We start from the raw sequence: 26,132 nt of genomic DNA, 5'->3' as shown, positions 1-26,132 counted from the left end.
TTCTTTGGGGATTTTTATTTCTAATGATGGTTTTCCTTTTATTCTTCCAGAGAACACATCCACATTAACAAGTGTTACAAATCTACTTTAGCACTTCATTTAACTCGATTTTAATCTGTTTTTATCCTATGGTATCCATCACCTGAGATTACAGGATCCCTTATAAATGGTGCAATAGCCATCCCTATACAAAGTATTTTCTTTCCTGAATTGATCTATCCCAGAATGAGATACTTATAATCATTTTTAACAAGAAAAAAAAATACACCAATGTTTTCTTAGAACATTTTAACTGGTTTTCTAAATCTGTGAGAAACGAATCCCTTTTCCCTTTGCCTGCTTGAAACCACACACACACACACACACTTTATTTGATGGAGAGAAGTGAGCCCTAAAAAAAAATAATAATCAGAAAATATTTCCTGTCATGACAAGACTTCGTATTTCAAACAGCCTCCCAGACTTTCCTTTCTTTAAAAAAAACCTTCAAAATATCTATTTCCAAAGGATCAGGATGTCTGCACGAGACACACACACCGCACCGCCTGTTCTTCCTAAACGCAAACCTTCGCCAACCGCGGTTTCAAAGGCTCCTTTCTTTTCCTGAAGCGCCTCAATGTCATAATAAATCCCTTTTTTTCAAAAAAGAAAGAAAGAAATCCAGAGCCCATTGCAATCAATCACAACCCAACCGAAGGGAAAAAAAGACGCGCTTCTCTCTCTTTCGCCTCCTCCTCGTAATTAATAGCGGGGCAGGCATGGCAGCTCCTCCTCCTCCTCCTCCTCACCCACCACCGCCGCCCTGCCCGCTCGGGCTCCTTCGCCTCATGGGCCGCGGCCGCTGCTGCTGCCGCCGCCGCCGCCCGCCTTCCCCAGCCGCCCCGCCGCCTCCTCCTCCACTGCCGCCGCCGCCTCGCTCGGGCCTCCTCCTGGCCGCCGCCCTGGTCGTCCTCTCCGGCGGCCGCCCCCTCTTCCTGCTGCAGGGGGGCCCCCCCCGCCCGCCCGCCCCGCGCAAAATGGCGGCCGGAGCCGGGCCCGTCGGAAGCGGCGGGGGCTGCGGCAGCCTCTCCTCCAACGCATCGGCGCCGTCGCCCCCTCAGGCCGGCAACGGGCCGCCCCCCGCTTCGCCTGCGGCCGCGCCGCCGCCGCCACCCTCGTCCTGCTCCAACAGCGGCGACGGGCCTCTGCTGCTGCTCTCGCCGCCTCAGGCAGCGCTGCCGTCCCCGCCTCTCGCCGTTGCTTCGCCTCAGGCCTCCTCCTCCTCCTCCGGGCCTACGCATAACCACGGAGCGGGAGGAAGGGGCAGCAACCCGCTGCCGGTGGCGGCCAGCGGGGCTGCGGCGGCAGCGGCCGCTGCTTCGCCTTCGGGCCGGGCCTCTTCTTCGCCTTCACCGCCGCCGCCCGGACCGCGGGAAACGGCCTACAACTGGCAGGCGACGAAGCCAACGGTGCAGGAGCGCTTCGCCTTCCTCTTCAACAACGAGGTGCTCAGCGACGTCCACTTCTTGGTGGGCAAAGGCCGCGCCGGCGCCCAGCGCATCCCGGCCCACAGGTCGGAGAAGGGGGCTTGTGGGGGGGGGGCTCTGTTTCTGAGGAACGGGGGGGGGGCTTTGGTGGGTGGGTTGGTTGGCGGAAGAGAAATGGGGGAGTCGGGCCTCTTTCCTTGGGGAGGGGGCTTGGGAATTGGAAAGGGAGGAGGAAAGGGGGTGCAGAGCCCTCCCCATCTGAAGGAGGAGAAAGATAAAAGATGGAGGTCCTGTCCTTGGAGATAAGGACAGGGTAGCTATCAGTAGGGCGGAATGCAGCATGTGGGGAAGGAAGGGAGCGGTCTGTAGAGGCCCTGGAGGTGTTTTTTTTTGGGGGGGGATGTCAGTCATTGGAGGTTAAATTTATATACCCTTTGGAGGTGAAATTGAGACCATCCCTAGAATGGAAAGGGGCCGTTGAGATCATGGAGTCCACCCTCCTGCTCAGTGCAAAAAAAATAAAAATGGTTAAGTTAAAAGCATCCCCAAGCGAGGGGCTGGTTTGCTCCTCCTGCTTGAGGCTTCCACGGCAAAAGGGAGGGTCCCTCTCTTGCCCTCCAACGTTATGCTGGACTCTCAAGGCAGCTGGAGGAAGGAATCAGGGGTGGGAGATTTGGGATAAAGAGTAAGGGGTTCGGGGATACTGAAATGAATGAGATAGGATGGTTGGAGGCTGAAGGGGGGCAGGGGGGCTGGCATTGAGGTGGGGAAAGACGGGCGGGGGAGGTGGGGGGAGAACCAGAATGCATTCAGTGGTGTTTATGGTGGACAAATAGCTTTGAAAAGGCGTTTCCGTTTTGTGGCTTGTTGGTGGGACTGGGTTGAGGGTGTGTGAGGATTGTGCACAGGGGGGGGGGGGTGCAAGGAGTTCAGAAGTCAGGCAAAGCAGAGTTACATTTGGCCTGGCTTTCACAAATAAAAACCCGGCATTCTCAAATGCAGAGTTCGGATATTACTGTGGGGTGGCTGATTTTTCTGTGCAGTCTCACAACTGAACTGAAGAGGCTATGGGCCATTTTTTGCTTAATGCACCCATGGGCAAGACTTAAAAATAATAGGAAGGAATGGTTCAGTTGGAAACTCCAATTAGGACTTGGTCCACAACAATTCTTAAGGGACAGGCTATGTCTGGCTTGTTCGTTTGCAGCCAGTGATTTAGCTGTAAGATAGTTGGTGCCAGCCTGTGCTGGGTTTGCCTGAGGTCGATTCACTGCTGGTGGTGGGGGTGGTGTTATGGTCTGATTGTGTTGTTTGATTTGTACAGAACTATTAAATAACATGTCCCTGACTTGAAGTTAGGAAATGCTTTATTAACATCTATCTCTGTGAAATCTTATAACGATGTGAATTAAGTTCAGAAAGTTTGCAGCATCACGTATTTCCTCAACATGTATGCACATTAACGTGTTGCTATAACACTGAAATCCTATCTATTTGCTGCTTCTAAATAGAGCCTTTGTACTATTAAAGAATGGAATTCAAAATCCTGACCAGGAGTCAGTACATCTCATGACACTTTTGCACAACCGAGCTGATGCTTGCTAAGAGTAAGGGGAGCAATTGTAAAGGTTTCTGTTTAAAACTCTCTTTATGCATGTTAAGATACCAAACAGGACATTTTTCTTGAAGCTGCTGAATTGCACACAGCTTTACAGAATTAAAGACTAATACTTATAAGACAGTGTAATATTTTTCCAGAATATGAAAAGCTTTTAAACCAGGGTTGGGCTAAATTCAAGTAGTCCTCAACTTACAACCACAATTGAGCGTCAGATTTATGCTGCTAAATGAGAAATTTGTTAAGTGATTCACTGCAGTTGTTAAATTAGTAACACAGTTAAGTGAATCTGGTTTCCCCATTGATTTTGTTTGTCAGAAGGTTGCAACATGATCCTGGTACATTAGAACCATCATAAATGCTAGTCAGTTGTCAAGCATCTGAATGTAAATCACATGACCACGGTGATGCTGCAACGGTCGTGTGAAAAATGCTCATAATTCACTTTTTTCAGTGATGATGTAGCTTTGAACGGTCACTAAGTGAACTGTTGTAAGTCGAGGACTACCTGTACTCATTTTTGCATCATGAGGCCAATAGTGTGTTTGTCCCTCATTTTTTGTTCTTGGGGGTTTTTTTCCCCTATAGCAAAACAGCTTTTAATAAAAGGCCCTGAATTTGGTGTTAAGGACTTACAAAAGTAAACCTTAACACAGTTGTAAAACATTTATTGACAGAAGTTAAAAAGTCTTTGAACTGTCTCCTCCCCCCTCCTTTTAACAGCCTTCTGATCTGGAGTCAGAGAAGCCCTTCTCCACTTATAAAATACAGTGTTTCCTTAAAGTCAATAGATCATTGAGAGGCAGGAAATGAAATTTAGCACCTCTGCCTGGCCAGGAAGAACTCTGCTGATATAAAGAAGGTAACAAACAATACTGTATTTCCTCTAACCATAAAATATACCTTTTTATGGTTAGAGGAAATACAGTATTGTTTGTTACTTTCTTTATATCAGCAGAGTTCTTCCTGGCCACTTGCACCAATGCTAAAAAAAGTATATAAACCTTGCTGATATGTGGGTCCGTTGCCAGCTGTCCCATAAACAGGCTTTGTAGTAATGCTGACCCAAATAAAATAGAGAAACTACTTTCCAAGTAGCTGCTTTTTGCCTGTTCTTTCCTTGGAGAAAGGAGCCCAGGGAGATTCTCACAACATATATACCAGTGATAGCTAACCTTTTCTGGACCGAGTGGCACAAGCATGCGCGAACCCCCAAAATACAATGCGTGCGGGGCCCCTCACACATGTTCCGCCCCCCCCGCGCATGCGCGGCAGAAACCTGAAGACCAGCTGGCCGGTGGGAGGCATGCGCACATGCACAGCGGAGTTGAATTGAGGCAACGGCTCGCGTGCCATCAGAGGGCGCTGCGTGCCACCTCTGGCATGCGTGCTATAGGTTCGCCATCACAGATATATACAATTTAAATCACCTTAAGCCACTTCATTTAGACATTGTGTGCTATACCCACAATTGTTAAAGTATCCATTTTTATTTCAGCCTGTATGTCCTGGAATCTGATTGAGTGAATTTTCAGCATCATTCTCAGTAGTATCGTTTATGTAAATCTTAACTCTGGGGGAAATGAAACAGGGTATTTAACTATGGAATAAAAATAGATGAAAGATTTGAGAACGGAATCCAGTCAAGTGAAGCTTTTCTTGTTTGTGTTTTCATATGTCAGGTTTGTGCTGGCTGTGGGCAGTGCGGTCTTTGATGCAATGTTCAATGGCGGAATGGCTACAACCTCCACGGAGATAGAATTACCTGATGTAGAGCCTGCTGCTTTCTTAGCTTTGCTGAAGTAAGCCTGCTTTTATGGAAGTAGAGTGATTCCCCCTCCACACCCCAATTGCAACCTGTCTCCAATAGGGTTGGTGCAGTGCAATCCTGGGCATTCATTTTTATTTTAAATACATATTTTAAAAAGGGCCTAGCTTGTGGTTGTTTTAGGAAGATATGCTGTGTCCTAGATGGCATTTCTGTATTTTTAGAGCTTTTTAAACCGGTTTCCTTCCTTTCTTCCCCAGCCCCCATATTTATGCTTCTCTCTCTGATTTTTCATATGCCCCCTTTTTTAGCCTGGATCAGATTAATTTCTTTTGGCTCGCATGCTTTTAAAATGCGTATCTGAGAAGTTGGGGTTTGAATCTTAAAATTTCAGGAGTAATGTATTCAAGGATTGTCCCTTCTGCTTCTTCATTTCTTCTACTACTTCCAAGCCTGGTATCACATTTTTTTACCTTCAAAACCTGGCAATATAACATTTGTTTTTCTTTGTCAAGCTGGAAGCCTTGTAAGCGTGGTTTCCATTCAGTTTATAAGCCCTTAGTAAAGATATGGGAAAAAAGGCTGGTGAGTCACAGTCCCAAAATTGTCCCATTATGATCAGCCTGGTATTGCAGTTTAATTAACTGCTATAGATATATCTGGATCTGATCATCTCATGTGTCCTGTTAGAAAGGCAGACATCATAATGGATATTGAATTAAGTATTAAAAACCCCAAAGACACTACATAAATTTAGACATTTTATATCAAATGCAGGTTTTCAGGTTTGCCAGAATAATGTCCGGAGAGCTGGATTAGAATATCTCAACTGCAAAAGTCACTGACTGGCTTGGTTTTAAAATCTGCAAATCAAAAGTCAGAAGTATAACAAATCAAAATATGTACCCTATATGCCAGTGTGCTGCCCAGGGCAGCATGCTCTGTCTAAAGAGTTCCAATTTTAAAAAGATGTTCCTAGTCCTCATGGATTTACAGGTGAGATGAATAATCTCATTTTAAAAAAAACAAAAAAACCCCACCCTCTTATTGAATTGGTACCCATCAGGAATTCACCTCTTAATTAGACAATAGAAGGACTTTCTGCATAACAACTAATAGTCTGACATTTCTGATGTGTTTTCTCCAGTAAATAATGTGGGTTTGAGTGGAATAATATTTTTTTCTCCGCCTACTTCTCCATTTTTCCTCTTAGATTTCTTTACTCAGATGAAGTTCAGATTGGGCCAGAGACTGTGATGACGACTCTTTACACTGCAAAAAAATACGCAGTCCCTGCCCTTGAGGCTCACTGTGTGGAGTTTCTGAAGAAAAATCTCAGAGCAGACAATGCATTCATGCTTTTAACCCAGGTACATTTGAACATATTTGCCTCTGAACTAGCCTTTTCGGCTGAAAGTTCTTGGCAAGAGTTGACAAAGATGCTGACACCTGCTACAGGTAGTCCTCGATTTATGACCATTTGTTTAACCACTTTTTGAAGTTACCATAGCACTGAAAAAACTGATAACCAGTCTTTGCACTTCACGAATGTCACCGCATCCCTTTGGTCACATGTTCAAAATTTGCCAACTGGCATATAGTTATGAAGTTGCAGCTTCTTGGGATCGTGTGATTGCCATTTGTGACCTTCTCAGGGGACTTCTGACAAGCAAAATCGGTGGGGAAGCCAGGTTCATTTAATGACCATGTGATTTGCTCAACAACAACAGCACAAAGATTGCAAAATTGGATTCTGACTCATTTAACGATTGCATCACTTAATGACAGACGTTCCAGACCTAACTGTGATCATAAATCAAGGATTACTTGTAGTTTCCCACCTTCTCTGATCAATTATCTGCAAAGCTATCAGTTTTCATCTGCTGCTGAGATAGATCCTTATGAACGTCTATAGTAAAGCCTAGAGATTTTCATGACTTCTGGTTAAAGTTAAAAACTAGGGAGAAATCAAACAGATTTACCAAATTAGCAGTGGCCTTTGATCAGTGGTGAAATGTAAAATTCGTTGCTACCGGTTCTGTGGGCATGGCTTGGTGGAGGGGGTCATGTGACTGGGGGGTGTGGCCAACTTTTTTTTTTTTACTTTTTTAAAACATTTTTTACTACCGATTTGGGCGAATAGGTAGTAAAAATGCTTTTAAAAAGTTTTTTAAAAAAGGTTCTGACGATCACAGCTGTGCTGCGTGATCGTCGGAACCTTTTTACTTTTTTTAAAGCATTTTTTTACTACCAGTTTGCCCGAACCAATAGTTTTTATCACTACTGGTTCGCCTGAACCGGAGCGAACCGGTAGCATTTCACCCTTGGCCTTGGTGCTTGCTAGCATCAATGGAGTACATGTGGAGCAGCAGTGTGTATCCAAGTGACAGGACTTTTTCTGTGTTGCTTACAAACCATGGAATGCAGTTCAGGCAGAATTAAAATTCAATCTAGGAATGGGCCTACTTTCATGTCTTTTTTGGTTCTCTGAATTGATGCCAATGATTTTAACAAATACGGATTTATGTGTCCATTTTCGTGATTTTGTTTTCCTTTGATTTGTTGCACATGGTCTTGGTAACATTTGCAATCCTAAGGTGTATAGTTGGCTGAAATAATAATTTGCAAACCACCACAAATATATTTGCAAACCGCAGGCATCAATGGAGTACATGTGGAGCAGCAGTGTGTAAGTCCTTAAGGAAACTGCAGCTCACGTGGCTTGGATGCCATGATACCATCAGATCTAATGTAACCAATACCAAAGGCATAAACTGTGACATATGGTTATCACTTCATATTAATTTTGTAGAAATTTATATTTGTATGACGTTTTTATCCCATCCTTTTGTGCAAACGGAGCATGTATACAAATGAATCTTCACCCTCCTACAAAGTAGAGAATGGAATGGGGTTTAAAAAGTCCTGAAGTTAACACTCCTCCATGTGCTCCTTCCATTTATTCTTACTGATTGATCGTTATTTCTTTTTTAAAAATTTTTTAATTGATTTTACTACAACAAAAAAACACAACACAAACATACATAACACAAACACATAATATGTGTTTTCTTTTTACATGTCAGTTTCGTTCCACATACTTTCTACTTTATATATTCTCCTTTTCCCCCCTCTTTTATTAATCTTTATCTTTATTGTCCCTTTATATCTAGTTTTATTCATTTACAATATTTTATACATTTTTCACCTTCTCTTCTCCATTCAAGTTTACTTTTCCTATTCTCTAACCAATCGTTCCACTTGGTCCATACTTGATAATATTCTGTCTCTTCCTTTTCTTTTATTTCTTGCATTAATTTATTCATCTCCACACAGTCCAGAATTTTCTTGATTATTTCTTCCTCTGTTGGTACCTTTTCATTTTTCCAGAACTGTGCGTAGACAATCCTTGCAGCTGTAATTATGTGTAAAATCAAATATTGAATTTCTTTACTGTAGGTTCTGCTTAATATCCCTAGTAAAAATGTCTCTGGTTTCAAGTCCACATTATGTCCACTTATCTCTTCTATCCATTTTCTAATTCTGGACCAATATTGATTGATGACTATTTCTTAGGCAAGACTCTTCGATGAGCCCCAGTTGGCCAGCCTTTGCCTGGAAAACATAGATAAAAACACCTCGGATGCCATCAATGCCGAAGGCTTCACTGATATTGACCTGGGTAAGCTTCTCTCAGAATTGAAAGATGTTCCAACGGTTTGTGCTAGTTTCCTTTTGCTTGGGTGCTTCTCCTGTTCTCTGAGGTGACAGAATTGATAGATGTGCCCTTCTGTCTGCTTCTCAAGGTATATCCAACTGTAAGATAAGCAGTTTAAATTGGGCCTGTTAAAACCTCTATTTAGGCTCTTGTCCCTGCCACTGTCAAGTAAAATTAGAATAGATTATGCAAAATTGTTAGCCTGTTAGTTTGTCTTATTTATACAAGTTGCAGATGTCCGTTGTATTTTCTAGTGCAGTTTATTTCTTTAAAGGAATTTTATTCGGCTCTTCAGTTTGATAGCTCGTGGAATTGTTTACAGACAGATGAAAGGTTGAAGAAAAAAACAAGGTCATTCCAGTCCTTAAAAGTTACTGCACTGAAGGGATGAATGTTTACAATTGAATGTTTACAATTTAGGTGCAGCCTTCTGCTTCAGTCTCTGGAAACAAACGAGGGTTTTTCTTCTGTGGAAAGTCTTTTCTTGTGTACAAAGTCTTTTTAAAAGTTCTGAAGTTCAGCAGAACCTTCCCTTAGATGAAACCTTAGAGATTCAAGGCTCTGGTGGCCTCTGGTGGCTCAGACTGCTAAGACAGTCTGTTATTAACACACCTGCTTGCAATTACTGCAGGTTCAAGTCCCACCAGGCCCAAGGTTGACTCAGCCTTCCATCCTTTATAAGGTAGTAAAATGAGGATCCAGATTGTTGGGGGCAATAAGTTGATTTTGTATATAATATACAAATGGATGAAGACTATTGCTAACATAATGTAAGCCGCCCTGAGTCTTCGGAGAAGGGCGGGATATAAATGCAAATAAATTTTTTTTAAAAAGCCTCCGTCTGTGAAATAGAGGCAAATATTATCCCTTGCATGACTGTTTTTCGACACATATTAGCTTAAGAAAAGAATGCTATCCATGAAAAATTGACCTGTCAAGAAAAATTCTGATTTAGCCTGACTCGTGAAACAAATTTCTTTGCAGAGGGTTTTTTTTTTTAAAAAAAAAAATCTGTATAGAGGGGCATATAATCATATGAGTCTTTTTTCCTGAAGTGGAGCAAAGTAGATGCCTGCCTCTTGACCAGCATTTGTATGTTGATCAAGTCAGTCTCAACATCCTTCGCCATGCTTTTGCGTCAAGCGATGGATAAAGAGGGCATTTGGTCCTAGCTGTTCACTAATAGCACATGATGTTACAAAATGCATTGTCTTGCTAGTTTTTTGCTATGTGTGGAAAGTTGCCAGCAAAAAAAAGCTAGATTTCTGAGGTTAAATTCCCCCAAGCTCTGTAGAACAACAGGGCAGTATATGTATGGAGCAAACAGCTTCTGGAAGGAAGATAATAGTTGCAGCAACTTGCCATCATTGTCTCTGTGTAATTGATGTGGATTTCTCCTTCCCCCTTTTGCCAGTTTGTCGTCTGGAAGGTTGATTTGCGAACAGTTGGAAGGGTTCTGTTTCTCTAGGAGACATCCCACCTCTCACTGTTTAATTTCCATCCATTGGGAGTGACTTCCACCAGGGGTGACATGATAGCAGTGTTCCACTATCTCAGGGGCTGCCACAAAGAAGCGGGGTCAACCTGTTCTGCAAAGCAAACAAAGGCAGAGCAAGAAGCAATGGATGGGAAGTAATCAAGGAGAAAACCAACCAAAAACTAAGGAGAAATTTCCTGATAGTGAGAACTGTTAATCAGTGGAATGACTTGTCTCCAGAAGTTGTGAGTGCTCCAACACTGGAAGTTTTTAAGAAGAGATTGGACAACCATTTGTCTGAAATGCTATAGGGTTTCCTGCTTGAGCAAGCTGCTGGGACTAGAAGACCTCCAAGGACCCAGATTGTTGGGGGGGCAATAAGTTGACTTTGTAAATATACAAATAGAATGAGACTATTGCCTTTCACACTGTAAGCCGCCCTGAGTCTTCGGAGAAGGGCGGGATATAAATGTAAATAAATAAATTTTAAAAAAAAGGACCCTTCCAATTCTGATATTCTGTTATCTTCAAATTGCCTTGGGTTCTGCTTGTGATATTTCTCCAGGCCTCCGCTGGCCAATATGGTGTACTCTATCTTGGCTCTCCTATAGTTACGTTTTTCTAAAAGCTGCGCTAAGCTCAAATGAGGCCTGGCAGGTACCTGTATAAAGGACTGATTCTCCAGGATTCTCTCTAAAGCGGAGGTGTAGAGCACTTCCTGAGCTGGTAGTTCAGGCTATTAAGTATTTGGAGCTAAGAGATTTTCAACACTGGCTGATTTCGATAGTGAAAGCATTACCCACCCACCCATGTTTATCCTTATCCCAAAATAGTAATGAAAGATGAATCTTGTTGGTAGTGACAACTCTCTCTGTCTGATAGACACCTTGGTCGCAGTTTTGGAGCGAGACAGCCTTGGCATCCGGGAGGTGCGCCTCTTCAACGCAGTGGTCAGGTGGTCAGAGGCTGAGTGTCAGCGGCAACAATTGCAGCTGATACCAGAAAACAAGCGGAAAGCTTTGGGCAAAGCTCTTTCCCTCATTCGCTTCCCCTTGATGACAATCGAGGAATTTGCTGCAGGTATTTGGAGACTGTTTCTCAAAAGCGGGGTTTTAAATTGGCAAAGATCCGGTGGGTTAATAATTTTATGCCAGTGAGGGCATTTATGTATTTGAAAATGTTTCTGCTCTTTCGTTTTGATTCTGATCCCCTGTCCTTACCGGCTACTTACAGCCCAAATAAAATAAAAATAAAATAATAATGGCAGTTTACCGTTTGGAGTATAAGACACACCTTTTCCCCCCCAAAAGATGGTGAAAATTTAGGTTCGTCTTATACACCAAATGTAGCCCCACCCACACACTGGCCCCCACCCTTTGGCCTCTGCCTCCCAGCAACTGACTTCCTTGCAGCAAGAAGAAACGGCCCATTTCAGCTTCAGCACAGCCTAATTAGCACAAGTTGATTGTTGGATCTGTTTTGTGCGGGCCTCTGCTGCTTGCTGCAAGGAGGTAAATTGCTGGGAGCAGATTTTTTTTTTCTTGTGCTAATCAAGCTGTGCTGCAAACGAAAATGAAAGTAAAGCTATTCGCTGTTTGCTGCAAGGAGGCAAAATTGCTGGGAGGCAGAGGCAGGTTTCTTGTTTTCCTCACCAAAAAAGGTAGATGCGTCCGGAGTGTCTTATACACCGAAAAATACGGTAGGTAACAGGGCAGTCTGTATGTATATTCTTATTTGCTTCTAATAGGCCATGTTTGCATTTTGCACTAGAAGGCAGATGGCGAAGAGACAATTGTAACGAAACAATGATTTCATATATACAGTTACCCAGATGAAATCATGTCATACTTTCTGTCTTACATGCAATTTATACTGTGAGCCCTTGCATTCGTAACTAAATCTGAACTACTAAATCTGCTTCCCTGCATTCATCTGATGGTCCCTCATATCTGGAGCATCCTCCAGATATTTGGATCACTCTCCTGCTCCGCCCCAACACCCTCCCGACTTCTGCTGTGCATTTTGCAACTCCCTTGCATCCTTGTGCGTCCTCCCTGACTCCCATGGCACCTCTCACACCCCCCCTCATACCTTCGCAACCTCTTCCTTGTGCTGCACCATCCCTCTTGGATACGCAGCCACTTACCTGCCTGTGGGCCTGGGGATGACTTGCCGACTTTTCTATAGACTTTGGCTGTGGGAAGGAAGTTGCTTCAGCTAAGAGCTGTGAGATTCAGTCCACAGTGGCGACTGGAGCTGCAGGGATTGCCATCGTTAAGCGTTGCAGTCACACTTTATGACCGCATCGCTTAGCCATGGAAATTCCAATCCCCACTGCCGTCATAAGTCGAGGACTTCCTGTAAACATGATCCTAAAGAGAGAGCTGGTTTCTGGGAAGAAAAGCAAGAAAAAAATGTATCTCAATGAAAGTAATGATCCTCTCACCACGGTTGTCAGAGTTCCTTTCTGCTTTCTGCAGGGCCAGCTCAGTCGGGGATCCTCACTGACCGTGAGGTGGTTAGCTTGTTCCTTCATTTCACTGTCAACCCCAAGCCACGGGTAGAGTTCATCGACCGCCCTCGTTGCTGCCTGAGAGGGAAAGAGTGCAGCATCAACCGTTTTCAGCAGGTGGAAAGCCGCTGGGGGTACAGTGGGACCAGTGACCGGATCAGGTATTCTTTACAGCACTGCTCTATTGACCAAGCACTGAAAACATCACATTTCAGATATTTATTCTTCAAGCAAAATTTGCAAATTCAAATGAGCAAAATGAAAAAAATTAAAATGTGGCAGGGAGGATAGGCATGTTAGTACCCTCCGGGACCTCTTAAATATGGGGTGAGGTCACTGAAGTTGAAGTTGGAACTAAAATTGTGAAAGTTAGTAACTGAGACAACTGAATCGGATAAAATATTTCAGACTTTGATGACCCTGTTACCAAAATCGAATTTTCTGCAATCGAGTTTAAAACAGTTTACATTAGTTTAAAGCGGTTGTTTGCACTTGTTATATTACAATTAAAACTAAAAAAGTCATTTGCAGGTAAAACATTAGTAGGTACAATTTTTTTTAATGCAAATCTGACCTCTAGTGTTGCAGTTCTAAACTATCCAAACCAAGAATTTCAAGTATCACTGAATTCCCAGGTGGGGAAGTTTTGTGGTTCATCCAACTGTCTTGGGAAAGAACTTCTGATTATCCCAGTCTGATGCAATGATTAGCAGCAGCCTGTCATTTAAAGCAGGTCTGAATATCTGAATTACATTCATCAACAGAAATGACAGTGGCCCTGTGTGGAAGGGGCAAGGAAGAAGCCTTGGGAAGAATTTCCATGTTTTGCTTTTGAATGGTGCGCTCAAAAAGTCGGTGGGGCGGGGATAAAAGTGGGCACGAACCAGGAGAAAAGTAATTAAATTAAAACATTAAATGTTGAAACCTCTATAATTTGAGCAACAAAATACAGGGAACGTCATTGTAGGACCAAGGCAGACAAATGAATGATGGACCCCAATGGTGGGACATGGCTAAGAAGAGGACAAATACCGATTCATAGGTGCAAAGGGTTAGGTGTACCCCCATCTGAGGGGTACTGCCTTCCATGCAACTAATCTCCCATCTATACCAGGGGTGTTCAACCTTAAAACCTCTGGGAGTAGACTTCAATTCCCAGAATTCCCAAGCTGACGGAATTCTGGGAGTTGAAGTTCTGAAGTCTTAAAGTTGCTAAGATTGGACACCCCTGTTCTTTATATTTTGTGTGAGAGTTTAAACTAGGGCAATTGTGCCACCCAAGCTGCTCGTGATACGTTGCTCTTTACTCCGGTAACAATTAGTGGGCCAATAATGCCAACAGATCACACAGTTTGCTCTTGCCTTGCAGTCGAACAGCTGAAATTGATGCTAATTCATCTTTACTTCATATACTGGAGTAAAAGCCTTCCTTTAGGTCCTTCTGGGAATAAAACAAATGGTAATCAGATGCATAACATAACGAGCATCTGGCACCACTTCAAAGGTTTGTTCCCTTTTTTGTTTCCAACCCATTAATTTTTATTTGAAATGATGGTATGCAGATCTAGATTGGGGGCTATTGCTGATTCGCTAAGTTATTTTCAACTCTCAGGTTTTGGAAGTGTTGGGTATTCAAAATAAGGCTGTCTCCCAGAGGACAAAGAAGAAAGAAGGGAAAAACTTTATAACTGGAGTAGCCTCTTTTCTTTCACAGTGATTTGGTCTGTCTATTTTTTATTTATTTATTTATTTATTTATTTTGCAAACTCTGCAGGTTCTCTGTCAACAAGCGGATATTTATAGTTGGATTTGGGTTGTATGGCTCGATCCATGGCCCCACAGATTACCAAGTAAATATACAGGTAGATAATTTTCTGAATTTGATTTACATGAGTGGGCTGTGAAGCAACACAGATACATCATTTCCTCCGTTGATGGCAAACCTTTTCAGGCTCCACACAGGTCAAAAAATTGGAAAATGTCTTACTTGACTGTTGGCATGTCACATTCTAAAAACGAAAGCGGAACAATTCTTTACATTTTAATATCTAAGACAGTCCAAATATGTGTGTTGCATTAACAGGCTGCATTAACACAGGGATAGAATCAAGATCATGTGAAAATACCTTTTTATAAGGCCTTGGTAAGATCACACTTGGAATACTGCATCCAATTTTGGTCGCCACGGTGTAAAAAAGATGTTGAGACTCTAGAAAGAGTGCAGAGAAGAGCAACAAAGATAATTAGGTGACTGGAGGCTAAAACATGTGAAGAACGGTTGCTGGAATTGGGTTTGTCTAGTCTAGTGAAAAGAAGGACTATTTGTGACATGATAGCAATGTTCCAATATCTCAGGGGTTGCCACAAAGAAGAAAGAGTCAAACTATTCTCCAAACCACCTGAAGGCAGGACAAGAAACAATGGGTGGAAACTAATCAAGGAGAGAAGCAACCTAGAACTAAGGAGAAATTTCCTGACAGTTAGAACAATTAATGGAACAACTTGCCTCCAGAAGTTGTGAATGTTCCAACACTGGAAGTTTTTAAGAAGAGATTGGACAGCTGTTTATCTGAAATGGTTTAGGGCTTCCTGTCTGAGCAAGGGGTTGGACCAAAAGACCTCCAAGGTCTCTTCCAACTCTGTTATTCTGTATGTCAGGGGTGTCAAACTCAAGGCCCAAGGGCCAGATCTGGCCTGCCATGTGATTAGATCTGGCCCGTGAGGCTGCCTGGAAACAGTGAAGGACTGGCCCACGGCGCCTTAGCACCAGCCCAAGTCAGCCGGACGCTGATCTAAAACTTGGTGGCTGCTGTCTTGGCCAGAATGCAGTCAGCCTTAGATCCGTGGGGCTGCCCTGGAGTCAGTGAGGGGCTGCGGCCATCCCATGGAGACTGTCGTGTCCCACTCCTCCGCTGACGGCCGGGTCAGGGAAATCCGAATCAGGTGTGCCTCTGCAGCTCTGCCAAAGTACTAGCAAAGTCCTCAGGGCAGGCAGGAGACCAGAAAGTGACTTCAGCAAGATATGTTTAGACTTTGCCTGACTCAGAGAATGCCAGAAAGCAGATCCTTTATATAGGCCATGGGGTGTGGCTCCATGACTCAGCACTTATCCAGGCCTGCCCCTCCCTTCCTTCTGTTGCCTCCGCCTATCAAGTCTTCTGACGCAAGGGTCACTCCAATCGGCAGCTGTTGGTAATTGACCTTCCTCAGGCTCACATGCTGTGGAGGAGGGGGAGGGGTCTTGTTGCTCCGTTTGCCTGGGCATGGAGCCAGAGCTGGGGGCTGGAGATGCTTGCTCTTCTTCAGCCTGTCTGGGCATGGAGCCAGGGCTGGGGCCGGGAGATGCCCCCTCCTCAGCCTGTCTGGGCATGGAGCCAGGGCTGGGGCCGGGAGGCATGCTAGGACATTCTTCAGCGTTCGGAAGCAGATAAGCAGACCCCGGCTGCGGTGAGAGCGGGCAAGACACAACAGAGACAATGGATTCTCCCCCAGCCCCACCTGGGCCACCACAAGCGCTCCCCCTGACATGAGCAACGTTGAGCTGGCCCACGATTACCCCTGGCCCCCCAAGGTCAACCCCAACCCTGATGCGGCCCTCAATGAAATCGAGTTTGACACCTCTGCTGTATGTGATCCCCAGAACAAGCACACCCATTCTCATGCAGCCTTCCCAGCCTCTAAAAATTATGCAAGAATGGAGCATGGTTTTGAACATTGGTGTGCCATCCAAAATGTTGTGGTGTGTCAACTTTGACCCAGGTTTCATAGGTTTGCCATCCTTGCCCCAGACCTTGTTATCAGAAAGGAACATTGCTGTTTTTCTTAAAAGCAAAGTTATGACTTTTTCCATTAATGTATATTAGAAATTTTTTTAAAAACCCGTATGTTCCCAAAAAATGATAATTGCATTTCCCATTTTTTGTCTCTTTTCCTTCCACCTTTTCAGATAATTCACACAGACAGCAACACCGTCCTGGGCCAAAATGACACTGGATTTAGCTGCGACGGATCCTCCAATACTTTCCGGGTGATGTTTAAGGAGCCTGTGGAGATCCTGCCCACTGTCAGCTACACAGCCTGTGCAACGCTGAAGGTGCTCGGAGTCTCGGAAGAGGGAATATTCTTGAAAGAGCAACTGCAGCTTTTTCTGAATTTGCTTCGCTTGGTGGGGAGAAAGCAAGGAACCGCTCAGGAGGCCGATTTTAAGATTTGCTAATGATAGTGCCCTGTTTTTAGTCCTGAATCTCCTTCAGGATGGTGATAGGGTGGAAGCCGAGAACCGGGGGGGGGGGGTTGGTTATTCTTGTAAGGTACAGGTAGTCCTAACTTACAACCATTCGTTTAGTGACCGAAGTTACAACAGCACTGAAAAAAGTGACTTATGGCCATTTTTCACACGACTCTTGCTGCCTCCCTATGGTCACGTGATCAAAATTTGGATGCTTGGTAACTGACTCCTATTTATGACGGTTACAGTGTCCCGGGGTAATCTGATCACCTTTTGCAACCTTCTGACAAGTCAATGGGGAAGCCAGATTCCCTTTACAATTGTGTTACTAACTTAACAACTGCAGTGATTCACTTAACAAACTGTGGCAAGAAAGATTGCAGACGGCAGCAAAGCACATCAAAGAACTCCCTTGCTTAGCAACCGAAATTTTGGGCTCAAGTTGTCGTGTCCCACTCCTCCGCTGATGGCCGGGTCAGGGAAATCCGAATCAGGCGTGCCTCTGCAGTTCTGCCAAAGTCCTAGCAAAGTTCTCAAGGCAGGCAGGAGACCAGAAAGTGACTTCAACAATATAAGGTAGACTTTGCCTGACTCAGAGAATGCCAGAAAGCAGATCCTTTATATAGGCCATGGGGTGTGGCTCCATGACTCAGCACTTATCCAGGCCTGCCCCTCCCTTCCTTCTGTTGACGCCGCCTATCAATTCTCCTGAAGCGAGGGTCACTCCAGTCTCCAGCTGTTGGTAATTGACCTTCCTCAGGCTCACATGCTGTGGGGGAGGGGGAGGGGTCTAGTTGCTCCGTTTGCCTGGGATGGAGCCGGGGCTGGGACCTGGAGGCATGCTAGGACATTCCTCAGCGTTCGGAAGAAGATAAGATGGGCCTGGCCGCGGGGAAAGCGAACGAGACACAAGTGTCGTAAATCAAGGACTACCTGTACTCTCTTGGGTGGGTCTCTGAGAAGAAAGGCAGAAATGCAATAATTGAAAATAAATCAGTGGCTGTGAGCACTTTGGGGGGGGGGCGGTTGCTCAGGCCTGCTGTAGTCCATACAAGAGCCTCGGTGGCGCAGTGGTTAGAGTGCAGCACTGCAGGCTACTTCTGCTGACTGCCTGCAATTTGGCAGTTCAAATCCCACCAGGCTCAAGGTAGACTCAGCCTTCCATCCTTCCGAGGTGGGTAAAATGAGGACCCAGATTGTTGGGGGCAATAGGCTGACTTTGTAAACCGCTTAGAGAGAGCTGTGAAGCACTGTAAAGCGGTATATAACTCAAAGTGCTATTGCTGTTGCTATAAGAGTCAAGGGATGGTCCCAGCTCAGTAGATCAGCCTCCTGACTCAAAGAAAGCTATTCTTACAACTTTGTTTTTCAATGCTTCATATAGGGACCCGACTCTCACTATGGAACCAAAGGATTGCGGAAGGTGGTCCACGAGTCACCAACCACAGGGACAAAGACCTGTTTTACTTTCTGCTATGCCGCCGGCAACAACAACGGCACCTCGGTGGAAGATGGACAGATCCCAGAGATCATCTTCTACACATAGCAGGTGCTACTGGAAATTCGCCATTGGACAGGCTCGGCGCTCCCTTCCCGCTCCCTCCATCTGAGACCGCCAGCTTGTTCTGCTACAGTGATAGGATGGGCTCCCATCGGCAGACTCGGATTGGGCAAGCACTCCCAGATTGCACGTGCTCTACATCCAGATGCATGTCGGCCTTGCTGGACTGAGGCTGGCAATCTCTCCTGTTTGTGTTGCCAATCTGCCTGGGTGATTTCCTTGCACTGAATGTAGCTGCTTTTACATCTAGTCATTCTCGTGGAGAAAACTTAACTCTCATGAGAAGTGACCCCTTCCCCCCACCAAAGAGATTTTCCCTCCCCACATTTCTGGCAGGCAGGAGGCTAGCATGGGGTTGGTGGTAAAGGCGTCTTAGATGGTTAGCGGAGTGGTAGGGCTTTGTTCCCATTGCCCTTGTCCCCTCCCAGTTGTCTAGCAGGACAAATGACTTGTTCTCTTTGGGGTAATTGTGTACACAGCCTGAAGGTGGTGGTGGTGGGAGGGCAGCCTTTTGCATGACAAGCAGCATTTCAAGACAATCCTTGACCCTGAGAAAATAGCAGAGCTAAAACAGGCCGACGAACTGACCTTCCAGTTCAGTGTTTCTCAAACATCGGCCTTTTAAGAGGTTCGGACTTCAATTCTGGGAGTTGAATTCCAAACCTCTTAGAAGGACCATGTTTGAGAAACACTGTTCCAGTGTGTGTTTGCTGGCTTTCAAGGGAAAGTAAAGTGTGAATTTACTTTACTGACCTGATCTGTTAGATTGGGACCCCGATCCAAAGGCAGCCCATGCTTGGTGATAATGCAGATGTATTAGGAGGCCAATATATTTGGAGGATGACATCAGGAAAAGGCTGCCTTAAGATCTACTTTACACGACTTTTCCTACTTCTGTGAGGTTGCTGAAGAGTCAGGAGCAGATTGTGGGTCTCCCTGCTCATGGCCTTGGCGAGCAGTTTGCAACCACCTGTACTTGATCATTGTAATTAAGAGAAGCATCTAAATTTCTGGCCTTTTGTCCTCAGAAAGTTTCTTCTGCTGCTAATATAGTGCAACTTAACAATGCATTTTTGATTCTTGTTACCCTAGTGACAGGCTGGTGCTGTGGTTAGTTTGTGTTTGTATGCGTGTGTGTATTTCCCCTTAAACAGGGAGGGAACTCCCCGTCTCTTAAGCCATTTTTTGCAGAAATCTAATTCAGAGAGAGAGATTTCAGGAATTTTTTCAGGAGGAAAAATGCCTTTTTACGTTCACGAATTCTAAAGCTAGAATATGGTTCTTATGGGATGGGCAGAAATTATTGTTCAGATGCATTTAGGATGGCTCTAGGCAACCCCAGCTCTATGGCAGTACAGATTCCCCAGCTGTGCTTCCACTTGAGCATAACTTGGACTAATGGTATGTGGCAGTCCCTGACTAAAAGGACTTTTATGACTCTTGGCCAGGTGTTGCTTTATTCATTCATGCTTGGTTCCTCTTCCTATTAGTAAGTCACAGCTGTCAGTGTGCTATGGATGCTACTTTCCTACATTTGTTACTTTGGAAAAATTGCAATATGAAGTAAGCAATCCTAGAAAGTATTTGAGGGCGCTATTCAAATAAGCGCCAAAAAATATGATGGGGTGGGGTACTAAGTCAGCTTTTTACTCTGGTGGGAAGATAAAACTAAATCCCACTGCGATGATCTACAAATTCATTTAGCCATTGTTACTGCAGTGTTTTGGTCAAGGATTTGGTGTGATTCATCCAAACTGTATACACGCCCTTCTCCAAAGTAATAAATCGGCAAGAAAGCAGTTCAATTCTCTGAGAAATAGTTCCTCATACTAAACATCTGTGTAGTTCCTCTACAATAGTCAGATGTGTTGTACATTTTGCTTCTCAGTAGAAATTCACTGATTTGCTTTCTTCAACCTGGTATTGGACTGCAACTTCCATCCTTCCCCAGTAGCAATTTTGCCATTACTTTGGGAAGCCTGCCTTTAAATATGACCCCTTAATGATGGCATTAAGACCTTGTTTGATTTACCAAAGTTGCGTCCCTCTTCCTTTGATTCTAACAGAATATTTCACCACAAAAAGTCTTCAACTGGGACAGAATCTTTAATCAGGAAAAAGGGTTACCCTGGATTTTTTTTGTTTTGTTTTTTGTTTTCCACTGTCAGGAGGTGTGTTTCCCTTTGAAACTACTTGTCTGGAAATACAGATTATTCCACAGAAGTCCTTGAGCCTTATGTCACGCAAGTCTGTTTTTGAATCTTCCTTGTATATTGTTAATCACTGTATAATGTGTGTACATTTCTATTCCGGCCAGTATGTAGAATGGAACCATTCTCCAGTTACTATCTCTCCATCAGCAGACAGTAGAGAAAATATGCACATCGGTGATTTTTATCAAGAGGCTTATTCAATATCCACACATCAGTTCATGAGGCTCTACATTTTATAGCTTGCTTTCCTCAATAATCCTATCATCTTCACCACCACCACCTTTCCAGAGAACTGTTTTCTCAGCAATGTGCTCATCTGTTTTTCTGTAGATGAAAAATAATTATTGAATAAGTTTCTAAAAAGGCCTACTTAAAAATAGTTTAAAAGTAGTTTGTAACTCTTGACTGCTGGCTACTTTAAGTTGGATGGCTGAAAGCATTTCAGTCATCCTTTAAAATCCCTTTGGGGGGGGTGGGGGTGTAGGTCTCGGATTGTTGTATAAAATCTGGTGTTTATTAAAATGTCCCCAACTGAAAGGAAAGTTCAGTTGAAGTTCTTGCAGCCTGACACAAATTCTAGCATTTGCAAATTAATCTTGGTGATGCCAAGAGCAAACTTCCAGTAGTGTCACTGACTGCTCATGCGATGCTATACAATAACTGTATCAGAAACTGTATTATTCAGCATTTCACCACCTCTCCTTCCTTTCTGTTTGTAAATAGCAAGTGAATAAAGGCAGCAAAGTTGTCTTTAAGCAATTGTGTGTGTGTGTGTGTGTGTGTGTGTGTGTGTGTGTGACATGAAAGAATGGGCACCCACAGCCAAGTTTAAATTGCAGATTTCATATAGTTTCAGTATGGTTTGTGCGCTGGAGAGCCCTGCTTTGATGAAGCCTAGACCAGGGGTCTCCAACCTTGGCAACTTTAAGACTTGTGGACTTCAACTCCCAGAGCTTTGCTGGCTGAGGAATTCTGGAGTTGAAGTCCACAAGTCTTAAAAGTTGCCAAGGATGGAGACCCCTGGCCTAGACCATTTGCAACAAAAAGGCTCTGGCAGTTGTTGACAAAAAAGCTGACCAAGAATCAGACAGTGAATGTAACAGCTGCTGCTTGAAACTATTTTTGGATCAGTAGGTTGGCATTCAGACACCTGCTTATCTACTTCTGTGATGTGAACAAACCATCAGTTTGTTTTGATTTCCAGATTTTCTTGAGTTTGTAAGTTAGGTAGGAAATTGCTTTTTAGATGAGGGCTCGTAGCTTCTGGGATGCATCCATTTAAGGAGAAAAAAAAAGAGAGCACAGTTGCTCAACTTCAGCACCTTTAAGATGGGTATGGAATTCTGGGATTTGGAGTCCTCCCAAGGCGCCAAGGTTGAAAAAGACCGTTCTAAAGACTGGATGCTTTGTCTCTGCACCATTACAGGGAGTCCTTGACTTTCAGTTACATAGCAATTATTTGACGGTACAATGGACCTACCTTGGGGGGGATTTATGACCCAGATATAAAGTTCAGATGGTCATTTCCACCCCTTGGTCATGTGGCTGCACTTCAGGCGCTTGGCAATTTAGCCCACATTTACAGTTGTTTGCAGTGTTCTAGAGGTTCTCTTAAAGACTACCACATTCATTAAGGACCACCGCAAAATAGTTCATAAAATTGGTTCAATCACAAGATAAACCTGCTTTATGACTATGGCAGGCTCCATTACGGTCGTAACTTGAGGACTACCTGTACAGCACTGTTTACTTTCCCAAAAGAAGTCATTGAAAATTACTTCCACTCTTCAAGACAAAAGATCTCTACTTTTAAACCAAAACACGAGTAAACGTTTTTGCAGAATTTATTTTTTAAGTTTTTTTTTTTTAATTTTTAGTTTTTCAGGTTTTTTTTTCTGTTTTTATTATTTTTTTTTAAAAAGCCCTAACTTCTATGGCTTCAAAGAAGCTTCAAGAGAAACTTATACACCATAACCTGTGTACACTTTTTTTAAAGCAGTAACTAAATTTGCAATGCCACAATCTCTCTTCTGCTTTGGAGCTACACCAGTACAAATCTCATTTCTATTCAGTCTTGAAATTACCTTTTTTTTGTTACATAATTAAAAAACAAAACAACCACACAATTAAGTCTGCAAAATTCATTTTGATGCAAATCAGACAACATGGGCCAAAACATACACCTGATAAGACCAGAGAGCTTGGAAGGCCAACTACAACCCTCATTGATTTTTGTTTTCTGTCATTTGAGTTGTCCCTTAAAACTTTTGTCACATTCCAAAAAAAAAAAATAAAGGAAAAAGGAAAAAAATTGAATAATCCACATTGCAACTGGTAGTCCAAGCACACTCATGCACTCTTTACATAAACATTTTAATTTTTTAAAAAATTCTTTTACACCTTCCTGGGATTGGAACTATATAATTTTTTTTTCCAGCACAATGCTTAAGGCTGTTTTTCTCTTTGCATTGTTTGGGAAACAAACTCAAACACTGCACATATCTAAGCAATCCTATTTTAATGGAAGTTGCCCAAATTAAGAATTTTCCCTAGGACCTCCTGTATTCCTTGTGATTCTAGCATGGCAGAGGCACTGCTGTTAACAAAGTTTATAAACTAAGATCAATAAAGTGAGATCATGTTCTGAGTTTTAGTCCCTGCTTTCCTTTTTTTTTTTTAAATCTTTTCAAATGGCCACAAAAACATTCATTCAAATAGGGCAAAGAAATTCATATCCACCTTGAAAAAAGCACAAAGAATTAAGTGCCAGCTTTTGAAATAAACGGTTGGGCTGGGAGGATCCGCACCCACTCCATTCCCTTCAGAGTCACCTGCAGGATTGCTATCGGTTACGCAACCCCGAAAGGAGGGGGTTCAACTCGTAAAACCCACATTGGCGGGGAGGGGGGAGGGAAGGTTTAAATCTAGTTCTAGAAAGTGAACAACTTCAAGGCTATAAGGTGAGGAGGCAGTAACCCTCTCATAATTAGGAGGGGGTGAATGAAGTCCAATAGATATGATTTAGCACTAATGAGGAGGTGTGTGGCGAATTTTAAAGTTGCACTCCTTTGGTCTGTAGCAGTAACCCACCCACCCAAGAGTGCTCTTTAGTTTAGCAGAGACCAAAAGTATTTATTACCCCACCCCACCCCCAATACTAACCCTGCCACCATTTCCCCCAGCAGGCCACATCCCGACATTCCAAGTGCCAAGTCATTACCACACGGAGTGAAAAGACAAAATATTTTGGAGCAACGCGGGGCCAATTGTCTTATCCCTTGGTATAAAAATATATCTAAAGAAGTAACGAAGCCGCACTGCTATTGTCACAACGCTGAAGCAGCTCGGACAGGTGGTAGCTTTGATGGCCGCAGACCAGCTGTTTTGTTTTGACTTGGTCAACCGGAAGGGAGAAGCGTGTGCGTTCAATCCAGGCTTACGGGCCGCAGCGTACCCAGGCACAACTTTTGTCTAAGGCCGGGGTAGACCATGTAAGCTAGTGATGGAATACGAAGGGATAAAAAGCATGAAAGCGAGACGCAGGCCTTATTCTAAAGCCATCTCTTCCCTGGCAAGGTAGATTTTTGGCTTGGCTTGGATGTTTTTCGTAACAGGCCTGCAAAGCCTTTTGCTCCATTTCCGTACTAATAACAGTCATGTCGGTGGTTCTGCAGGAGCCGATTCCAAGCCATCACCCAACCGGGAAGCTGGGAATGCAGGCGGCTGTTGGGTTTTAGAGAAAGAACAGACCAAAACAACGAGTGGATTGTCCTTGCACAACGCTTTGTCAGTGGGGCTCCTTCTCTCCACCCAAATAGAAGTTTGCTGCCACCTATTTAATTTCAAATGAAATTGGCAAGTACCCAGGTGCTGCGAGGGCCACCGTAATGGAACGATCTCACCTAGTGATCCTGTCCATGTAGGTTTCACTTTGGTCATGAAAAGGTCCCCTTCATCTCCACGTTTCTCTTTTAACAATGGACGTTGGCTTTGGGGTTTATGTTTGGCAGGCTGCCGTTCCTGAGATCCAAGACTTTTGCCCTTAATTCTCTCCCACCTGGGAGTGGGTAGAACTTAATTAACATTTGTTTTAAAAAAATATCTAAAATTGGATCGTTTTTCAAGACACAGATGTTGCTGGTATTGCTACAAAAAAAAGTGCACTGAGAAATGAGGAAGTGTGTAAATTAATTCCCCAGCCTCCCTCCCCTCTGCACGATACATTTATTTTTGCCTCTCCTGTTATTTGGGATATGGGGGGACAAAGCTTCCCTAAAGGATGTCACCAAAGGGAAATTTGGCAGGGCTGGGGAAAATAAACTGGGGAAAGAAAGAAAAAAAGGAAACCAGGGAGACATTGGTGTGTGGGGGGGGACATCCTTAAAACTCAAAGCAGAACCCAAAAAAAAAAAAAAATTAAGCAAACCCATTTGCATCGCCACGACAGGAAAGGCGTAGGGGTGGGGGAGATGCTGCGGCATGAAGGCCAAAAACGCCATTTTTAAATTAACTTAAGAGAGACTGAAGCAAACAACAGAGAAGAAGAAGAAATACGTGCAGGGCTGTTCTCAGAATCATCACTTTGCTTCTTCTAAAGGTAAACAAGTAGAATTGATTCCCATTTTCTGTTTTGTTTTGTTTTGTTCCAAAAGCTATTTGAGGAGCTCCAAAGAGGAGGTGGAGGACAAATAAACCGACAAATGGAAGGAAAGGAGAACTGCTGCATAAATATTAATGCTGTTTCTCTCTCTCTCTCTCTCTCTCTCTCTGTGGACCAGGAGGAAGAGGAGAGGATACTTGAGCAAGAAGTCCAACTACTTTTTCTGCCAGTGCCTGCCCCACCCCTCCATTTGCATCTCCTGGGAAGAAGGGAAAAGAAAAAAAAATGGATGGGGGAAGCCCCTACCCCCATGTGCCTGCTAGGACAGCCGCCTGTGTCCCTACCCACCAATAAAACTGGAGTGGGAGAGCAGCTGGGGGAAAACAGTGCCCCCTCCCTATTCCATCCAAGATCCATTATCCTCAGCCAGGAAGTCAAAGGAGGGTGGGGGAAACGCAGTCCCAGTAGAATCCTGGCTTCGACTAACAGGAATATTTCACTTGTGGCGCTGGATAGTTTTCCTCTTCCTCCTCTTAAAGAAACAGCAGCACCTAGGGAGAAAGGACATCCACGTTGTATTACTTTGTATTATTATTTAAATGGAAGGAGATTGCATTTTCAGTTTGTAAAACATTAAGTTGAAAATGATTATTTATTGGATTTTTATAACGCTTTTACACTTCATAAGGCAGCAAACAGATCTAATATTCCTTCCTCCTATTTACCACACACAACAACCCTGTGAGGTGGGTTGCACTGAAGCAGAGTGAGTGGCCCAAAGTCACCCAGCTGGCTTTAATACCTAAGATAGGACTAGAACTCACAGTCTCCTGGTGATTGACCCAAAGTCACCAGCCAGCTTTCATGCGTAAGGTGGCGCTAGAACTCGCAGACTCCTGGTTTCTAGCTTTGTGCCTTAACCACTAGGCTGCACTGTCTCCCTGACACGCTGACATTACAGGTATGCAGAG

At 43.9% G+C, this 26,132-nt stretch overlaps 2 protein-coding genes across 10 annotated transcripts in view; one reads left to right on the top strand and one right to left on the bottom strand.

Moving 5' to 3' along the window:
- Nucleotides 1-803: 803 nt before the first annotated feature.
- Nucleotides 804-25,454, top strand: BTBD2 (BTB domain containing 2). 3 transcript variants are annotated; one of them, XM_058163386.1, is made up of 10 exons: nt 804-1,552; nt 4,767-4,886; nt 6,066-6,222; nt 8,429-8,534; nt 10,930-11,127; nt 12,528-12,720; nt 14,334-14,421; nt 16,506-16,652; nt 18,172-18,336; nt 25,340-25,454. In XM_058163386.1, the coding sequence occupies exons 1-9, from the start codon at nt 828-830 to the stop codon at nt 18,331-18,333; spliced, it is 1,896 nt and encodes a 631-aa protein (XP_058019369.1). In that variant the 5' UTR covers nt 804-827; the 3' UTR covers nt 18,334-18,336; nt 25,340-25,454. The 3 variants fall into 3 exon arrangements, with proteins under 3 accessions (XP_058019369.1, XP_058019368.1, XP_058019367.1); XM_058163385.1 differs by lacking the exon at nt 25,340-25,454 and adding an exon at nt 20,666-21,316; XM_058163384.1 differs by lacking the exon at nt 25,340-25,454 and having other exon boundaries at nt 18,172-21,316.
- Nucleotides 23,747-26,132, bottom strand: part of CSNK1G2 (casein kinase 1 gamma 2) — a 107,635-nt gene continuing 105,249 nt past the window's right edge. For all 7 annotated transcript variants that reach the window (XM_058163387.1, XM_058163392.1, XM_058163388.1 and 4 more), the window contains one exon: nt 23,747-25,712. In XM_058163387.1, coding sequence (XP_058019370.1) covers nt 25,658-25,712 — 55 coding nt within the window. In that variant the 3' untranslated portion in view covers nt 23,747-25,657. The remainder of the gene's footprint in view (nt 25,713-26,132) is intronic.

This window comes from Ahaetulla prasina, chromosome 1, assembly GCF_028640845.1.
Source record: "Ahaetulla prasina isolate Xishuangbanna chromosome 1, ASM2864084v1, whole genome shotgun sequence".
Lineage (NCBI taxonomy): Eukaryota > Metazoa > Chordata > Lepidosauria > Squamata > Colubridae > Ahaetulla > Ahaetulla prasina.
The sequence above is the reverse complement of the archived record's forward strand: the minus strand, read 5'-3'. Positions and strand labels throughout refer to the sequence as shown.